The sequence below is a fragment of the Ostrea edulis genome, chromosome 7 (genome assembly GCF_947568905.1).
Source record: "Ostrea edulis chromosome 7, xbOstEdul1.1, whole genome shotgun sequence".
Classification (NCBI taxonomy): domain Eukaryota; kingdom Metazoa; phylum Mollusca; class Bivalvia; order Ostreida; family Ostreidae; genus Ostrea; species Ostrea edulis.
Genome location: NC_079170.1, coordinates 22,113,396 through 22,134,109, shown reverse-complemented (window position 1 = coordinate 22,134,109; position 20,714 = coordinate 22,113,396). Strand labels below are relative to the sequence as shown.

At 35.0% G+C, this 20,714-nt stretch overlaps 2 protein-coding genes across 6 annotated transcripts in view; one reads left to right on the top strand and one right to left on the bottom strand.

Annotated features, from left to right (window-relative positions):
* Nucleotides 1–6,245, bottom strand: part of LOC125654430 (ubiquitin carboxyl-terminal hydrolase 19-like) — a 29,645-nt gene extending 23,400 nt beyond the window's left edge. For 2 of the 3 annotated variants that reach the window (XM_048884390.2, XM_048884389.2), the window contains exons 1-3: nucleotides 5,966–6,220; nucleotides 3,753–3,890; nucleotides 2,467–2,594 (exon numbers count right to left, since the gene is read on the bottom strand). In XM_048884390.2, coding sequence (XP_048740347.2) covers nucleotides 2,467–2,594; nucleotides 3,753–3,890; nucleotides 5,966–6,077 — 378 coding nt within the window. In that variant the 5' untranslated portion in view covers nucleotides 6,078–6,220. Of the gene's footprint in view, nucleotides 1–2,466; nucleotides 2,595–3,752; nucleotides 3,891–5,965 lie in introns of all 3 variants that reach the window. The other variant, XM_048884388.2, reaches the window with a different exon arrangement.
* Nucleotides 6,246–6,445: 200 nt separating this feature from the next.
* Nucleotides 6,446–15,991, top strand: LOC125655616 (E3 ubiquitin-protein ligase Hakai-like). 3 transcript variants are annotated; one of them, XM_048885963.2, is made up of 6 exons: nucleotides 6,446–6,535; nucleotides 9,781–9,942; nucleotides 10,034–10,137; nucleotides 10,509–10,595; nucleotides 12,667–12,728; nucleotides 14,585–15,991. In XM_048885963.2, exons 1-6 carry the CDS (start codon nucleotides 6,520–6,522, stop codon nucleotides 15,651–15,653), a joined length of 1,500 nt encoding a protein of 499 aa, XP_048741920.2. In that variant the 5' UTR covers nucleotides 6,446–6,519; the 3' UTR covers nucleotides 15,654–15,991. The 3 variants fall into 3 exon arrangements, with proteins under 3 accessions (XP_048741920.2, XP_055999665.1, XP_055999666.1); XM_056143690.1 differs by having other exon boundaries at nucleotides 6,453–6,535; nucleotides 12,667–12,734; XM_056143691.1 differs by lacking the exon at nucleotides 6,446–6,535 and adding an exon at nucleotides 6,733–6,879 and having other exon boundaries at nucleotides 12,667–12,734.
* The last annotated feature ends 4,723 nt before the right edge of the window (nucleotides 15,992–20,714 follow it).

Below are 20,714 nucleotides of genomic sequence, written 5' to 3'. Positions count from 1 at the left end.
CTGGATAGTTGCTAAGCATGATTACACACAGGATTGAGTAAATAGAAATTTATGGGAATGACGGCAAGTGCTGACAAGTTCTGAACGCTTATTCAATGAAGATTTTTCGGGATGACATATTATAAAGAATTTCTCTAGAATACAGAGGTTGCACTTTTTTGAAATGTTTGAGTATGATGATGTTTTTCCTAAAATTTCCCACTTGATTTTGTAGTCAATATTTTTGTCTTTCAATGTCCATATGAATTTGCTGAGCTCGGTGGTATTCTTTTTCGTGGAATTACGGAATGAATGAGTGTGGTTGGCGTATCTTAATTTGAACTCGGTGTCTGCTAGTCCCACGTAGCTCTCTTCTTGTCCATTATCGGCTCTGACTCTAGCTAAATACACAATTCCGTGGGCGCGACATTCACCGTTGAGCGGGCATTGGTCTTTGTTTCGGCAATTACACCTGTTACATGTATCTCCGGTCTGGCGCACTTGTTTAATTGAAGCGTTATGCGAGTCAATTACATTTTGCATGGATGGCATACAACTGTATGATATTTTAATAGTGTTTCTGTTGATAATCGGGCGTAGAACATGGCCTATCGGGAAACACTCATCTATAATTTTGAGAAACTGTTTACCCAAGTTTGTTTTTACGTTACTATCATATGGCGGATTAAACCATGTGATGTTACGGGAACGATTTCTTCTGCTGTTCTGTTTAGTTTTGGCTGATTCGTCGTATGTTAGCTTGTATTTATAGCCGCTTTCATCAAGTGCTTTTTGGTATATGCCGGCGGCTTTGACGAATTCCTCTTTGTCCGATGAAATTGATGACAATCGGTGATTGATGCCTGATGGTATAGCTTTAAGTATGGAAGGCGGGTGGTTACTGCCGGAGTGTACGTAACGCGGAATGTTGCCACTATTAAAATATCATACAGTTGTATGCCATCCATGCAAAATGTAATTGACTCGCATAACGCTTCAATTAAACAAGTGCGCCAGACCGGAGATACATGTAACAGGTGTAATTGCCGAAACAAAGACCAATGCCCGCTCAACGGTGAATGTCGCGCCCACGGAATTGTGTATTTAGCTAGAGTCAGAGCCGATAATGGACAAGAAGAGAGCTACGTGGGACTAGCAGACACCGAGTTCAAATTAAGATACGCCAACCACACTCATTCATTCCGTAATTCCACGAAAAAGAATACCACCGAGCTCAGCAAATTCATATGGACATTGAAAGACAAAAATATTGACTACAAAATCAAGTGGGAAATTTTAGGAAAAACATCATCATACTCAAACATTTCAAAAAAGTGCAACCTCTGTATTCTAGAGAAATTCTTTATAATATGTCATCCCGAAAAATCTTCATTGAATAAGCGTTCAGAACTTGTCAGCACTTGCCGTCATTCCCATAAATTTCTATTTACTCAATCCTGTGTGTAATCATGCTTAGCAACTATCCAGTATGTTTCTGTGTAACATATTCTCAGCCACGCGGATGTTTTTCGTTAGATGTCATTTTTCTCCCGACGAGTGAGGGGAAACCATCCCCTCACGAAACAGCCTGTAGAGAAATAAATGTTATGTGATTGAACTCCATCTGATCGTCAATTTATGTAGCTCCGTGAGGCCACGTCGAGCACTCTAGAAGATTATATCGGAGATTTATCCCAATATATATATATATATATATATATATATATATATATATATATATATAAAATTTGGTATAAATTGGGCCAAAATCATCCTAGAACAGGCTGTCCAGCACTCTCTGACAAAAAAAAATGAGGGCTAATTTCGAAAATTTAGGGCTAAAATCAGGAATTTCATAACTAAATTACAGCAGATTTAGACATTTAAATGGTCTTATTTTTGCAATTTTGACGAAACTTGCAAAAAATACTCTACGTGCAAGAAGGGTGTCTTCCAGCTATCATAACCTAAATAGCCACATCTTTGTCACAAAGTCACAAGCAATAAACAGCTTGACACATGGATGAATTCACTAGTCAAATTTAGTTTGAATGTATTTTCAAAATTGCTAGAATAGAAATATATTTCTAAAAAAAATAGGAATAGACAGGGAAAACTAGGGCTTTTTTTTTTTTTTTTTTTTTAGGATTTCCCCTTGAATTTAACATTTTTTAAAGGAATTTTAGCAAAACTAAGAAAATTATGATTTTTTAGGAATTTTATGGCTGCTTGACAGCCTGCTCTAAAAGATTCAGAAAATGCCAAATATGTTTTAAATGCATGATAGCACACTAAAGACTCAGGAAACCTACAGCAGTATTGGTTTTCAAATGGAACTGAACAAAATTGTATTTTACATAGCAATCTGACCAAATCACAAACATGTTAAATCAAATTCAACCAAAAATCCATCTATTACCAGTTGTACTTTTCAAAATTATATCATATACACTCGGAACAATTGCTGCGATTTCTCTTGAAACATACCGTTAAATCCTTCCATATGCGTGGTTCTTTCTTTTTGACTTTGAGGATTATTTTATGTTTCTTGACTTGAACTTTACACTTTTCTCCAGCTACAGGATGACAGAAGTCACAGGTCCACTTCTTACCACCTGAAAACAAAAGTGCATTTCAATTTATACAATGTATAGTATTAGTATCGTACAAAAAAAGTCCTGATTTTTCTCTATGCATTTAAAATTTTAATCATTTTTGAAAATTAATAATTTTCTAATCTATCTGTAAACTTTGGGAATACTGGGAGTAATGTTGCATTCAGTCGATGACACAAATTGACAACAGAAAAAGGTCTCCCTAAACTTATACGAAAGTAGAATCGCACCAGCACAGAAAATGTGTGGAGATCTACTGTGTATTTCATGAAGAAAAGTCCAGGATCTCGCTGGAAGAACATTTTTGACATTAATGACTGCTGCTTCTCATTCTCAGTGGTCAACACAGCAAAACACAAGAGAATGTCTACATTCAGGGTCAGAAGTAGTGTCCAAGTTGTGTCTTAAGTTGTGCTTGTCAAATGGGCAACAGATAGTAATAAAAAGTTGAGCACAGCTAAAGTATTTGAAATAAAAAATTCAATAAATCAGACATTTGGTCTGAAACAACCAACAGTTATAAATTACAACAAAGGTTTATATACATAAAAGAGTGTTGGTTCATTTAATTTCTCTTTGACCCCCCCCCCCCCCCCCCCCCCCAAATTCATTTTAAAAGGTCGAAATGATCCTTGGTTTTCAAAATTAGTTTAAACACTGGTGACACCATTCTTAATGTTACTAAAAATTTCCATAGGGATTTCTTTGTTTTGCTTCAAAGCATATTTAAATTAGCTTCCATGATGCCACACTAAACTTGTGTTGTGATAAATAACAAAGGAAATTAAAAGACACTGAAAGTTTTATATAATAGTCTTTATAAATGTATTTTTCCCCATTCATTTTTCTACAAATAATCGAACATCAAAACTCATGTTATAGTCAATTGAACCAAATGATTCATCACTTTTCACAGAAGATATACATGTAATAATAAAGAAAGCAGGGACACTGACAAGGGGAGGTAATGATATATACATGTACATAGAATGTGACCAGACAAAGAAACTTTATTCCATTTAAAAATTCCATTATTATAGAAGATTGTTGATGCCAAAAGTCTATTTAGTAATCTTAATTAGAATTGAAACAAGTTACACAGACATGTGAAGTACAAGTTTGATTTTGTTAATGAGTAAGTTCTTTGTAACTACTTACCCGCGAAACCAATCACAACATCACTATCACTAAAAGTGACATCTATGTCCTTCGGCTCTTTGACTCCCATGCTGAGGAAATCCAATTTAATGTTGACCTCAATCTCCTCATTGGACTGCTTCCAGTCAGTTTCAAAGTCTGCAATAGAAACAATATACTTTCATTTTCACTTCGCTTTCCACTATCTGAATCACATGCATAGCTAACATATATGATTAAATATCGCAAAGCCGATTGAGTACACCAGTTTCTTTGATTCCCCAGGAGTGTGTGTGTTTATAGATGTCCTCTTGTTGGAGCACAATTTCTCTTCACATCAGAATAAGCATAAGTAAATCATGTTGCATCTCTTTACTGAGTAAAATAATATTCTAACTTTTGAACTACTTCAAATACTTCAGTACATAAACTGAATCAGAGAATATATTAATGATTTGTCCCACCCCAGGGAACTTATCACAAGTGAATGAATGAATAAAAATTCACAAAGGTCACTGTGTAGAAGTAATTTTTACTCGACTGGAAGACAACAATTTAGAGGTATATATCGTCAGTAAAACTATGAACATATCTTTAACACAGTTGTCATAAGACACGGTAAAGTCAGTCCTCACCCACCCATCAATTTTACTACAGAGAAAGAAAAGAACCGTAACATTAATATGCTCAAACAAGACATCTTCATCTCCAAGAATTAAAGATAATTTCCTCTCCATTTTTGTGTAGCACAAGCCAAAACACAGACCAATATTTACAACCATCAAACCTTAGAAAACATGTTATAGGAAGATATCAATACCCTAACTGAAAGGGCTATCTGTTCTTCCCTAAGATGTACATGTCAAAAGAACATCCGAAAGAAGAAACGTGATCCAATCTCAGTATAAAATTTTCTTGGCTTCCTGCTCTTTGTAAAATATTATTGATATTTGTTGCTTTCACAATCTTCTTCCTGTTGTCTTCCTCCTGTTTCCATGTCAAGTGACATGTTTTAATGCCTTTATTAGACAAGGATTTGTGACATGCCAAGTATTCTCCTCACATACCTATCAAGCTTTCCTAAAGGAGAGACTGTTTATATATACACACGATATTTAAATCTGAGATTAGCCAATGAGAAAGCTACTATTAAAGTTTGATTTATGCCATAATTTTTCAAATTTAAACAAATGCAGGTTTGAAATCAATTATTTGAACAACATTCTGCTCATGGGGATAGAATCATAATTCAAATTGAAGGATATCTATTCATATTCAATGCAAGACTGAAGAGTTTTACAATTAATATGAATGTGGGCCCTATTGATGCTTGATAACAAGATTTTATCCAGCTTTCGGATATTGCTATTGTAGTATTTAAAGTTATATGGACCTTGGATATCGGCCTGGATAGATGACTAGTAATGCAGGGTCCTGGGTTTGATTCCTGGTCCAGTCATGAAATTTACTCCTCTACCTATTTCACATTTTTTAAAGCGGAGTTATTGAAGATGCAGGTATGAGCTTCCCAAAGGGTGGAGGGGTGAAGGGGAAGGGGGGTTGACAACCCTTATCAAATATTTTTTTCAAATTACAATTACTCAAGAGCAAGTGAATAAATGACTGATAACTGATTGTTATTCATATTTTTAGACTTTGATAATAATTGAATATGATAGCAGAATATATATATATATATATATATATATATATATATATATATATATAAAGAGAGAGAGAGACAGAGACAGAGAGAGGTTTGGGTTAAAATTCACAATTATTACTATAGGTCCTAAGGATCTACACAAGTTAATGAGTGGAATTTTTCCAAGTTAGAAGTGTTGTCTTGTTTTTTTTATCAAGATTTCTCTCCTGTATGTTTAGTTGTGATATCATGACTTCTCATAATTGTCCCTTGAGGGCCCTGGTGAATACAGAATTATAATCTATTCTGTATTATTAATGATCTTGAAAATGACCAAGACCATTGATCAATTTACAACTTAATTATTCCATGCCTAGAGGCTACAGTTTTGAAAAATAAACATGTAGTACTTGTATATAACAATTTCTGACCACCATGATCACATACACCAGTTGACACTACAAGTGAGACAAGTTCATGACATGCAAAATACTTCAAACAGCACATTCTACACAAAAAAATATCACAATCCGTTCAATTTTAGTCGTTTCTACATAATTTAACAGAAAAAATAAGTACACTTTCATACCATTTTCAGAATCTTTTTTCCTTTTGGGAGAAAGGGCAAAATTAGTCTGCAAGGTAGAGAAGTCTTTGTTAGAAGGGATGTCGGGGACGTCGTCTGCCAATTCGGTTGTCATTCTTGTGGTCAACACACCGTCCGTGTGTTGTCGTTTTCTTGACGTCTGCTCTATTTTTCCCGTTGTCTACCACACAATAGGGCGACAGGAAACTCCGGCGACCAGAAAATGTGTGAATCAGCTGAATCAAGTTCGTTACTGGCTGCCGATATAGTTCAGTCTAATGACAGGAAATTGTACAATACTAAGGCATCCTCGGCAAATTTATATTGCGAATAAAATTTGATATATCACTCTTATTTTACAAGTCTTGACATTTGAATAAATAAAAAAAATATGTATTATGTAACATTATTCTCAGGTAATATGGAAACTCACCTACTGTTCATCCTGGTTCATATTACTATGGAAATCTTTTCGTCAGTTAGTGCTACCTTTCATCACCAATTCGAATAGCCAATTAATTTTCGCGTTTCAAAGTCCCTTCGGCGTGTTTTTCAACATGGCGGATGATCAAGGTATTTTTGCCAGTGGGGAAAATGTTTTTGTTCTGATGTTATGCATGACATATTCGTAAGCAATGCGTGGGTTTGTTAGAAATTTTATCAGTTCACTTGGCACTACCCACTCAGAATCATTGATGATGTTTGTGTACCCAACAACAAAAACGAAAGTATCTTGATATCATAACACACGTCAGACGAGACAGTTTAACTGATTCAGAGATTAAGAACTGCACTGTACAAGAAAAGATAAACTAAAGGTTTTAAGATGATATGTTGACCACACCACCGTTATAAAGAGTATAGGCTCTCAGTAAGCAAGCGGATAGTGAGGAGGAAATTTGGAAATGCAATATCAGGTTGGAAACATTTCTCAAGGTCTCGCTAAAACGCGATTATCCCTCTTTAGCGAAAAATTAAACATTACCATAAAGAGGTGTTTTAATTGAAAATAATGGCAAATTCCATGCAATGCTAAATAAGTGTGACACACACTCAACGCAACGCAAATTGTCTTTATAAAAATTGACAGCACAGTCAAGAAATTTCAGATCAATTGATTGAATATTGTTTAACGTTCCTCTCGAGAATCTTTCACTCATATGGAGGCGTCACCATTGCCGGTGAAGGGCAGCAAAATTTAGGCCTATGCTCGATGCTTATGGCCTTTGAGCAGGGAGGAATCTTTATCGTGCCATACCTGCTGTGACACGGGACCTTGGTTTTTGCGGTCTCATCCGAAGGACTTCCCCATTTAGTCACCTCATATGTTATCTCGTGCTATTTCCCCACAACTTTACATTCATTGTTCTTAAATTGGTAGGTTGGTTACGTTTATTGTCTCACCCAAGAATTCATTCTCGTGGAGACGTCACCAATAATGGTGAAGGGCATCAAAAAGGTCCATGATCGGCACTTACGACCTTTGAGCAGGGAGGAATCTTTAATGTGACATGGGGCCTCGCTTTTTGCGGTCTCATCTGAAGGACTGCTCCCATTTAGTCGACTTACACAACAAGCAAGGGTTACTAAGGTCAATGTGGACCCCTACTTGCCCTGATACCCACGGCCTCTATAGATTGATTTCAGAAGTAATGATATTGGTTAAAAATATCTATAAATGCTGTGCATTTTGGAATGGTGCAATAGCACTTATCGACTCTTTCAGGTGGGCACATTCTTTGAAGGTCAGAGATAAAACACTTGCTGTTTTCACTGAACCACAATTGGTGGAAGTCGCCATTTTTATAGAAGTGGGGTAATAGCGGGTTCGATTCTGGAAGAAGACACAAATTTCCAAAAAAAATTATTTTTTCGTGAAAAAAAAAATTTAGGGTCAGGGTGAAAATATAAGGTTGGTCAGATGACTGTAAACACACAATTTATAAGCTTCTTGAATGTCAGATATGTAAAGATCACTATTGCATTAAATGTCATTGGGAATATTTCAATTTAGCTGCAATAATGTAGCCCTATCCAATTTTTTTTATTTTGACGTTTTCGGGATAGGAAAAAAAATCAGAGAGGGCTACATTATTGCAGCTAATTTCAATTCAATTATTTATTGGCACTAAAGCACATGTAAACTTGTGTTGTTGGCCATGTGAATACTGTGTGACTGATGAACCGGGCAAAGCATAAAATGGTCATTTTCGTGTCCCAAGTGATAATTCATTCAGTTCAGTGCGGTAAATTATAATTCATTTAATATGAATATACATCTTATTTATGAAATTCCATTGTGCTGAAGACCCAGTAATATCTAAATATCAAAGGGACTGGTTCACGATTTTTGAAGAAGAAAAAATCATTTTTGATGGTAAACATTTGAAATAAAATTCATTTATGTTGACATCCAAAATTTTGACCTATTGAATGCATGAATTAAAGCAAAATTTTAGCCTTAAATCTGTGTTATGTAAACAAAGACTCAAATCTTTGTATATATGCAAACAAACAAGTGAAATATTGATTTTGTAATATAAAGCATCTTAATTTTGCATAGTCACAAATTATATTTTTTAAATGACACATTTTACCTCAAAAATGCTTGAAATGTGAAAGATATGATAAACTTAGATCAATATCCATTTCTTTTGAAAATTTCGTAAACAATAACATGTACTGCAATCATTGTTTACAAAACAAATAATGAACTCTCTAAAATGAGCTTCTGTGATAATGTATAACCTTAATTTTTATGTGCAATCTTTTAAACACGTTAGACAGAAAATTTTGATCATTAAAAGTGAGAAACAAAATTTTGGGGAAAATCGTGAATCTGTCCCTTTAAAGGGGGAAAATATGAGGATAACTACATGATCACCCATTTATTTAATGTGGGGAATGTAACACAAACCGTGCAATGTAGCATCACATTTAGCCTCGACTTTTTTTTCTTTCAAATCAAACTGTTATAAACAACAATATATCCTGTTTTTCAATTTACGAGACAGCTAAAACTAAACAAAATTAGTCGACAAATTTAAATTGGTAAAAAAGTAAGTGTAAATGTATCTTATATTTTTATTTAAAGAAACTTGTGCAATGTTTATTTATTTAATAATCATATTACTGATTTTCTATTTATTAATGATTTGCTAAAGACTATTACAATAATTCCATTTATTTTTAACAAATTGAGTGTCTGAATTACAATTATTTATGAAATCAAAAACATTTGTTTATATTTTTTAAATCTGCGGATAAAATCTTTTGAAAATATGTTAATTAGGAAAAAGATATATCGGACAAACATATTTTTGAAAGAAATTGAAATGGTCAAAATTCAATTTTTAAAATTTAAATCAAACCCAGCTGGTATTATAAAAAAAAAAAAAGTAGTCATTGAGAACATTGTAATCGGAAAACTACATTCCCTTGATGTTTAAAAAATGGTGTACAAATGAAATGAATTTATAACAGAAAGTAATTTCTTGATGAAAAGTGCATACAATTAGCAACAATATGATTATTTTTTAGTAATTTCTATCAATTTTGATTGGGATTGATACTTTTTTCTCTGGTTTGGTTCAGATCTAAAATAAAGTGATATGTGTGTGTGTGTGTGTATATATATATATATATATGATATAAATTTGGTCATTTCATTTCAATTTCTTTTTAATATGATTGTCTAATACACATTCCTTTATCGTCAGTGAAGATGATGCCAGCAATTCCGATATTGCTAATTTAATGGAATGCACCCTATGATTGTGACAATAAGCAGCATGCACTCTTTACTGTTATCTTTCTAGCAATGGAACTGGAATCAGAAGCAGGTGGTACCATGAGTACAGGTAATGTCAAGAAAAACATCCCCATTAAACTGAAATCACAACCAAAAGCAACAAGGGGGCGGCCAAAGAAAGGGGCAAGAGCGAAGAAAGAAGCCACTCCGCCCGAGGTCCCCGAACAAGGTACTTATATTGTAATCAATGTAGATGAACATGAAACCTGGTTGACGTGAAACAAATTTTAAAATCTTATCATAAGTTATAAATCTTTCAGATGAAAATTCAAGTGTGGTTGACTCTGAATTTATTGAGGCACCGATCTTTAAACAACCAGGGGAACCCCTTCACCAAAGTCAGCCTCTGAGATGGAGTCATAAGGTATGTCTATCAGTGAGCAGTTGACAATGAAGAATTTACAGATTTAGTTTTTTCATCTGTTCTCTGTTAAGAAAAGTTAAAAAGCATTTTTAGTTATTAACTGGAATGATACATTGAATAATGGATAAATATATTCCATGTAAAGCATTGGTCATTATCGGGCACACACATGATTATTTGTCTGTAAAGCTTTATGTGCTAATGCATACACTGGCAAAGACGACATAATTTTCTTCACAGAAATTGAATGTTATGACATATATAACATTATAAAGATTAAAAATCCTCTGTATGAATGAATGTTCATAAATATGCAAACATGTATTTAGTGTATTTTTCTTTTTAAAAAATCACCTTACTTAATTTTGAAGGTTAATCTTATTGGAGAAAAGGTGGTGGATCCCTTGATACACTGCTGTGACAAATGTAAACTGCCTATTCTCATCTATGGTCGTATGGTAAGTACATTGTAGTAAATGTAGATGATGGTCCAAACCTAAGAAAGTCAACTATCTGTTCTGTTTCTATTCATTTCTCCTACCAGGGGATCCAGCAATAAAGTAGCCTATATTGTAGGATCAACTGGCTTTTTTAGCTCACCTCAGCTGAAAGCTCAAGTGAGCTATTCTGATCGTCTTTTGTCTGTCCGTAAACTTTTCCCATTTTCATTTTCTCCAGAACCAATGGGCCAATTTCAGTCAAACTTGGTATAAATCATCTTTTGGTGAAGGGGATTCAAGTTTGATCAAATGAAGGACCATGTCTCTATCAAAGGGGATATAATCATGGAAATGCAAAATTAGGATGGGGTCATTTAAAAATCTTCTTCTCGAGAACCACTTGGGCAGAAAAGTTGAAATTGTCATGAAAGCTTCCTGACATAGTACAGATTCAAGTTTGTTAAAATCATGTCCCTCAGGGATAGGGTAGGGCCATAATAGGGAATCAAAGTTTTACATGCGAATATTTAAATAAAATCTTTAAAAATCTTCTCCTCAAGAACCATTAGACCAGAAAAGTTCAAATCTGCATGAAAGCTTCCTGACATAGTGCAGATTAAGGTTTGTCCTTGCAAGTATAGTATTACTGCAAATAAAATAAGACAATCAGTTTTTTACATCATTTGTCTCTGTAGTCAACTGTGGAGTGATTGAAATTGACACCCTGAATTAACGATTGCTGGCGGTCACTATAAGTTTTGATGATTCAGTCCATGGCACAAGCAATTTTAAACTTTAGATGCCATTAAAGGGACTGGTTCACGATTTTTGATAAAAATATTTTTCATTTCTGATGGTAAACATTAAAAAAAATAACTCATTTAAGATGCACAGCCAAAATTTTGACTTTCTGAATGCAAGAATAAAAGCAATATTTTAGCCTTAAATCTGTGTTATGTAAACAAAGACTCAAGTCTTTTTATGTATACAAACAAACAGGTGAAATATTTATTTTTGTAATATAAAGCATCTTAATTTTGCATTGTCACAAATTTTAACTTTTAGATGACACATTTACCCCAAAAATGCTTGAAATGTGAAAGATATAATAAATTAAGATCGATATCCATTTCTTTGAAAAATTTCGTAAACAATAACATACCGCAATCTCTGTTTACAAAACAAATAATAAACTCTCTAAAATGAGCTTCTGTGATAATGTATAACCTTAATTTTTATGTGAACTCTTTTAAACACATTAAACAATAGATTTTGATCATTAAAAGTGAAAAAGAAAATTTTGGGGAAAATCATGAATCAATCCCTTTAAAGAGAGCAACAATGACACTGAATCCAGACAGGCACTAATTTCTGAAATTTTTCCATCAGATGAATTTGTACAAAACCTAATAAATCCATAATTTTGCTCCCCAGTGCAGGCTTGCTGACTGGAAGTCATTTTATACCTGTATATACAGCAATTGAATTCAGATGCAGTTTGAATACACCTGGAAATAGTTTATCAAATTGTTTTAAGTGATTTTAGCATCGAGAACTGATTTTATTGAGGTCTATCATCTTCTGGTTTATCAGTAAAGTGCCACTGTGTACAGAGTTAATAACAAAGCAGGTCTACCTCAATCTACAGGGCTATCCTTCTGACAGGGTTAATAACAAATCCTCAATCGACAGGGCTATCCTTCTGACAGGGTTAATAACAAATCCTCAATCTACAGGGCTATCCTTCTGACAGGGTTAATAACAAATCCTCAATCGACAGGGCTATCCTTCTGACAGGGTTAATAACAAATCCTCAATCTACAGGGCTATCCTCAATCTACAGGGCTATCCTCAATCTACAGAACTATCCTCAATCTACAGGGCTATCCTTCTGACAGGGTTAATAACAAATCCTCAATCTACAGGGCTATCCTTCTGACAGGGTTAATAACAAATCCTCAATCTACAGGGCTATCCTTCTGACAGGGTTAATAACAAATCCTCAATCTACAGGGCTATCCTCAATCTACAGAACTATCCTCAATCTACAGAACTATCCTCAATCTACAGGGCTATCCTTTTTTTTCAGATTCCTTGCAAGCATGTGTTTTGCCTTGACTGCGCAAGAAAGACGGAGAAAGTGTGTCCAAGGTACAAGTATGTCAAATTCTACATATATTTCAGAGCAACTTAAAATTTATTATTCACTCGTAATTCATTGTGACAGGCCCGTTCGTGTGTGGGTATGCGGGTGTGTTTGTGTAACACTGAGCTTGTAGACACTCTTACAGGCCACATTTTTTGCTCCATTGATATCTTACTTTACATTAGCTTTGTTGTCAAGAGAGGAAGAACCCTATTGATTTTGGGTTTCAAAGGTCAAGGTCACCCCCAGGATTTCATAGAATAAGCTTGTAGACACTCTACAGGCCACATTTTTTTGCTCCATTGATTTCATATTTTACATGTAGCTTTGTTATAGAGAAGAACCCTATTGAGTTTTGGTTCGAAAGGTCAAGGTCACTACAGAACTTCATAGCAAAAGTTTATAGACACTCATTGCAAGGGGATATGCCTAGGGCTGAAACGATTCACCAAAATATTGATACTTTTCAATATAAACGCTCAATTCAATGTTCGATTCATTGTCTCAATCTTCGGTTGGATACGTTTTTTTAAATCAGGTTTGGTAAAATATATCTGGGCTTGACCTGTACTTATTAATTTCACATACACGAGGGACAAAATGTTGTTCGATAACAGTTAGATTGTTGTTAGCCTCGAGTCTGACAAAAACAATAATGAACTTAATCATGTAATCAGTTTAAACTACAGAGACAACAAGCATCTTGCCGTTTGGTGGTTTGGAAACATTTTAGTTAAATGATTTTTATTCTAATATGATTTTATGGTTATGCAGTTGCAATTTTTAGCCGAGTTGCAACGAAGTTGAACTCGGCTATTGGTTTGGTGATGCGGGCGGGCGGTTGGGCGTCAACAATTGGTTTCCGGATGATAATTAGAAAAGTTTACAATCTAATCAAATGAACTTTGATATATTGTTGGATACCAGGTAAGGAAGACCCCTATCGATTTTGGAGAAAAATGGTCAAAGGTCAAGGTCACTGACCGAAAATAGAATGAAAATTTCAGAAAAATTTGGTTTCCGGATGATATCTCAAAAAGTTTAAATCCGAATCAAATGAACTTTGATATGTTGTTGGGTACCAGGTAAGGAAGACCCCTATTGATTTTGGAGAAAAAAGTCAAAGTTCAAGGTCACAGTGACCGAATATAGAAGGAAAATTTCAGAAAAATTTGGTTTCCAGATGATAACTCAGAAAGTTGAAATCCAAATCAAATAAAATGTTGATATATTATTGGGTACCAGGTAAGGAAGATCCCTATTGACTTTGGAGAGAAAAGGTCAAAGGTCAAGGTCACAGTGACCGAATATAGAAGGAAAATTTCAGAAATATTTGGTTTCCAGATGATAACTCAGAAAGTTTAAATCTGAATCAAATGATACTTAAAGATATTGTTATGTACCAGGTAAGGAAGACCCCTATTAATTTTGGAGAAAATAGGTCAAAGGTCAAGGTCACAGTGACCGAAAATAGATTTAAAATTCCAAAAAAAAATTTGGTTTCCAGAAGATAACTCGAAAATTTTTAATTTGAATCAAATGAAACTTGGATATATTGTTGGATACCTGCAAAGCAAGGCCCTTATTGATTTTGGAGAAAAAAGGTCTAGGGTCAAGGTCACAGTGACCAAAAATAAATTGAAAACTTCAGACAAATATGGTTTCTGGACAGTAACTCGAAAAGTTTAAAACGGAAATTAGTTCTTCACAATTATAAATATGCCACACCATTACAATGTATCCCATGCAACTCGGCTTTTTCTAATTCTATTTTTACTACCCAAAAAAAATTATGTTTTAAAAAGTTGGATGAATAGTCAATGTAGAAAATCTGACTCCTGTCATGTTGCTTTATTCATAGGTGTGAAGAAAATGTACAGCGGATAGAACAGTCAGCTCTAGGAACTGTGTTTGTCTGTAGTTATGGAGGACCTAAGCATGGTGATGGTGGGTGCCGACGGACGTACCTCTCGCAAAGGGACCTTCAAGCTCACATCTACCACAGACACATGAGGACTGACTCCTCAAAATCCTCAAATCAGGCATCCAGTACCAGTAAGACAGTTGTAGAACAATATACAACATCCAAAGGGGGTTCTAAATCGCAGCACTCGACACCAATCATAGAGCAGTATACTACAGCAGCGGGTCGTCATGCCAGCAGTGACAGTCATCTGAACATACCCCACTCCTCCCGCCCAAGTGATGCATTGTATCAACAGCCCTTACTGAATCAGATGCCTCCCCCTAGTCAGGCTTTGCCTACTCAAGCCATGCTTCAAGGCCCTCCTCCTAGACTGCCCTTATCGCAGGGACAGCCGCCTTCTCAGTCTATCATCCCAGGTCAACAAGCAGAGAGTTACCAGCTTTCATCAATGTCTGCAATGGCACCTGGCAGAAAAACTAACCTCATTACGGTTCCTCTACAGGATGACTCGGATTACAGACGGAGAGACATGGCTGCTGGATACAACTCCCTTCCCCCGTCAACCTTTGCGACCTCTATGCCGCCTCCTGGTGGCATCGCTCCACAGCAAGGGTTTCCTGCCATGCATCAAGGACCATCACCGACATCCATTGGGGTATTCCCTCCTTCAGGACCCCCACCATTTACGTCACCCCCAATAAGGTCACAGTTGCCAGTCTCATCAGGCGGTAGTGTCCCCATTTCACACCCTCCCCCGGTCAGTGTTCCTACCCCCAATCTGGCCACACCACCCCCTCCACTTTTGACTGGCCCACGGATGCCAATACAAGGAGGCCAGCCTCCCAGATTTGGTAGTCCCCAGGGGCATTTTAATGACAGTTACAGTCAGAGTACCCCAGGAGGTCAGAATCCGAGGGGACCCTGGGCTGGGCCCCAACCCCAAAGGAGTTCAAGTGGTCAGTCACAAAGATCACAATCGGACAATTATCAATACTACCAATGAATATTGTGAGAGTCCAAGTGTTATTATTAGTCTTCAATACTATGTTTAATGATTCATCTGAAGAATATGTTTTTTTACCGGTAAATTTCTAGAGTGTACATAAATCATCACATATGATCAAGAAGTCTTGTTTGACTATAAAAATTTTTAAAGTTATGGATTTATTTGTTTTATAGATATTCAGTGTGTTTGATCGGGTTTGAAAAGTATGATCATAGTGCATATCAATGTTTAAGACTGTTTAATTTCTCCTCTGCAGAAATTGTGCTATTGGCAAAAGATATGTAGATTTCAATACTTGCTGTAATCTATAGATTAATAATAAAAATATGACTTGTTCTATGAATTATGTCATCAATGGAAGTAGGAAAATCATAGAGATTAAACTAATAAGACTTGTCTTAACGAGACTAATATCCCTGCGGCGCACATCCAAATATTGGTCAGAGTAAATTATTAAGGTAGCTCACTACACTAAAGCTTATACTCTTTATGGCACTACGTCATAAGATGGCGATTTAAACGTTTCTGAAATTATTTGTATCTATCGATTTGGTTGTATATCATTGTAGCTCAGTGGTTAAAGCATTGGGCTAAGGGCTGGTGAACTGCTGATCTTGAGTTCAAATCTGCTATCTAGAGTCTTTTCTTCGTATGTGTTTGAAATAATTTGTTTGAAAATCATGTTTTATCCAAATTTGCATATTTTCTGCCTTTCAGGCATATATACTTGTACATATCATCATATCTTTTATGATTAAATCAATTTGTACCGATTAAAGAAACTATTTCTGGGTGTAGTGAGCTACCTTAAATGCCACATTGATACAAACTATGACTTGGTTAGGAACTAGACGCCCTCATAGATGACCTTTATGAAGATTCAAGGCACAATTTGTCAAGAGCTATCTTTGGGTAAAGTAGAAGTACCCTGGTACATAAATTTTCTTGATACGATGACATTGTTAGATTGACCGTTGTCAAAGATGCACATGGTCCAAGCAATGTTTGTGTAAAGTTTCTCCAAGTGAACTTGAAATTATCCACGGGACAGTATTTTATTCTATGAGACAAGATTAGTCAGTTGTGAGCATTTTATCGTTGTTTAAAAAAAAAATGTAATCAGAAATTGGTTTTAGAGGTGTTTTTTTTTTATCCCAATGACATTAACCTTTTAGACAATGAAAAACTCGGGTCATAATGAATCGTGTCAAATATGGGCATCTGATGTAGTTTTGTGACAAAGCTTTTGGCCTGGGTATAAATTATAAACTTTCTTCCAATGAGTTTGACCTTGGAAAAGGTTGAAAACACACCCCAGGTCAAAACAATCCTTCTGTGTACAGCATGGACTACCCCTTTCATTTTGAAAATTACGTTCACACACAATTACACATTGATCTTGTCATTATCCAAAGCATCTTGGTCAGGGTCATAACATGGTCAATAATTTTGTTTATGGATTTCTTATGACAGGGTCTTTCATTTCATACCATGATTTGTGACCTTGCATGGTTTATCCAGAACAGCAAGATCATGTCGGTCATAAATGTGTGATGTGAATTCATATTCAGTTATGTTGTGATCCTTTGGAGCTAGGTTGGGGCCACAATATGGGGTTAAATATTTTCCTGCTAATAAAGATTGATAAAAAAAATCACAACGGCAAGGCGAAGGTGGCTCAAGTGAGCGATGGGCCTCTTGTTTATCCCAATGACCTTGACCTTTTGAACCTTGTGAGAAGTACTGAAATACTCTCAAATGAAAATGAGTCTGTGTCAGGTATGAGCATCTGATTTTGTTGTGGGACAAAGTTTATAGTCTGGGCATGAATTATATAACTTTTTTCCAGTGAGTTTGACCTTGGAAAATGTTGAAAACACACTCCAGGTCAAAACAATCTCACTGTGTACAGATAGCTCAGTTGGTAGAGCACCTGACTAGAGATTCAGGGGGTGGGCCAGGTTCGAATTCCGGTATGGTCCGTTGCATTTTCTTCCTTCCTGTTACAAAATAATGACATTGGACAGGGTTCTTGGTACACCTCGGATCAAAAACAAAGTATGATCGTACATTTTCTGTTTCAAAAGTCATGAACCAGACACGATTGCAAAGCGACCTTGAATTTATCCAAATGACCTTGGACCAGGGTCATATCACACACCCCGCTACTTTGTTATGGAATGTACATGATTTTTAGAACTTTTCTCCCAGTGACCGGTAGGTATGTTCACGAAACGTTCCTAAGACCAGTCGTAAGATAGGACTCCGGGAAATGGTTGGGAACATCCCAGATCAATGTAAGTCACGTCTGAGGATATTGGCGATATCTTTGGAACATTTAAAGTTGGGAACTCCTAACTACTTGAGGAACATTCTTATTTCTTTACATTTATTTATACACATGATATTCGTGACATATTTCCGTGTAAACAGTTAAAATCTAGACACAATCAGCTAGAAAAAAGAAAGACATAATCTATTTATATAGATATTCTTAATACCGTAAATTTAATATAATTATGTTATAAACACAAAAATGCGATTATTTACTACTTTAAATTAAAAAAAAAAAGAAAAAGTAAATGGATATTGTGAGACGTGAACCCATGCATGTGTATTTCATTTATACACTGTACAAGTATTTTTATTTACAACTTACAAAAAAATAAATAAATGGATATTGTGATACTCTAATTCATGCATGCGTGATTCATAGTATACCAATATATATTTTACAATGAATGAATTAATGCAGTGTGAAACCACCGTTCATTTTGTTTTTACACAAGTCAGATTCTTTATGTTTCCTTAAGCTATACAGCTCATCGGTTATAGATGCAACATATTTACAAATATATACAAATAAGACAGTAGAGGGTGAGTAGGCATACAGATACAATATTGAGGATATAAAATCAATGCATTTCAACATACATATAACATTACACGTGAATAATATGTCGAAGCAAGTACAGAATTCATAAGTTACATGAAGATCGTAACTTTGTAGCCTGTTGTAGGAACTTTCCTCACACCGGTCTGTGAGTTGTGCAGATCAGTGTATCATCATGCGTAAGAAGAGGAACCCAAATTTCTCAACTGAAGAAATACTAGTAATCTAGCAGGTTGTCAATGTCTCTAAATATCCTTTCATGGTATCCTAAGACATACTTAGGACACAACCACTATAGACGTTTTAAATATAATAAAAAGAAAATGTCTTCTTATAAACGAACTATTCAATCATCAAAACGGGGTTAAACGTTGAGTGCCTGTGTTACGATAGATCTTATTAGTCCTAAGAAAGCTTTGTGAACATGGCTGCTGGTCATTAAGTAGATCTGCAGGGTGGATTCCTTGAGATTCCCGTAAACGAACCACAGATAACTTCTTGTCCATTAAATGTTCTCAATCTATTTATAGATAGACAACATAATGGATAAGAAGCCCCTGTAAACGACGCAAACGATTTGTAAAAGGTGAACTTGTGGACAGTAGCTGACGAAACATCAATTAATTTTGCTATAAAAACACAAAGAAGCTATAAAAAGCCTTAATACATAAGACCATGCATTTCAAATTGGAAGTTACCAGGCTAAAATGCCAGCGAGGGCACCACACAAGGAGAGATGATGAACTCCGTCATGGGATCCAAATGTTACATGATTTGAGAAAGCCCGATGATGTCTTTAAAATGACGACATTCGTGTAATACAATACTACCCCACCCTTTCTCTTTTCATTATACCATTGGCTGCAACACAATGACGGATATAGCGGGTGAGTTACATATGGACATCAGACCACATGTTTATTCTTAAAAATATCATTGAAACTTATTGCCATAATAAAGAGGGGCGAGTATATGCTTGTTTTGTAAATTTTAGAAAAGCATTTGATACTGTCATACACTCGGGTATCAAATACAAACTACTCAAATTATGTTTTGGAACCCAATTTTATATGCTTATTAAAAATATGTACAATAATAGTAAATCATACATTAAGATAAAAAGTCATCATACAGACTTTTTCCAAATTAAACTCGGTGTAAAACAGGGAGACAACCTCAGTCCCAACTTATTTAATATATTTATCAATGACTTACCAGAGTACTTGAAAGATACAAGTGACCCAATAGTTCTAAACAATAAAATAATACACTGTTTAATGTATGCAGATGATGTAATTTTACTGTCACACTCAGCAGTTGGCTTACAATGTAACCTTGATAAATTGCAAAATTTTTGTTCTGATTGGTGCTTGAAAGTCAATATTGATAAAACTAAAGTTTTAATCTTTAACAAGGCAGGAAGATTTCTCAAGCAAAATTTTATTTTGAAGAAAAGGGAAATACAGTGTGTCCCCTCTTACAGATATTTGGAAATATATTTTAATACAGCTGGAAATTTTTCTAATGCTCAAGAGGATCTGTACAAAAAGACAATGAAAGCATACTTCAAATTACATAAAGATTTTTTATCATTACAACCTAACATTAAAACATCCCTTCATGTCTTTGATCACACAATCAAGCCAATTTTACTCTATGGCAGTGAGATTTGGGGAATTTTTAATCGCCCTTATTTTTTCAATCGCAATGATATCTCCTTGTATGAGTTTTACTCTAAATTAAAATGTGAAAACCTCCATGTGAAATTCTGTAAATTTATTCTAGGTCTTCATAGAAAAAGCTCAAACTTTGCAACACCATCCGAACTTGGCAGGTTTCCACTACATTTTGATGTAGTGAAAAATATAATAAAATATGTAAACAGATTAGAAAATCTGGGTACTTCTTTTCCTCTACTAAATGCTGCATACATGCAAAGTAAGCATAATGCTTGTACATTAAAATCGCAGTCATGGTATGGTGTCGTACAAAAGTTATTTGGAATTGTTGGAATTAGAAACAATCATATTGCAATCAATAACCTATCAATTTTTAAGAAAAAATATAAGGAATTGTTATGCCATCATTATTTGAAAGAATGGGGATATGTCAGAAGTTTACAATATGGAAAACTTGAAACTTATGTTAAATTTAAAACTAATTTT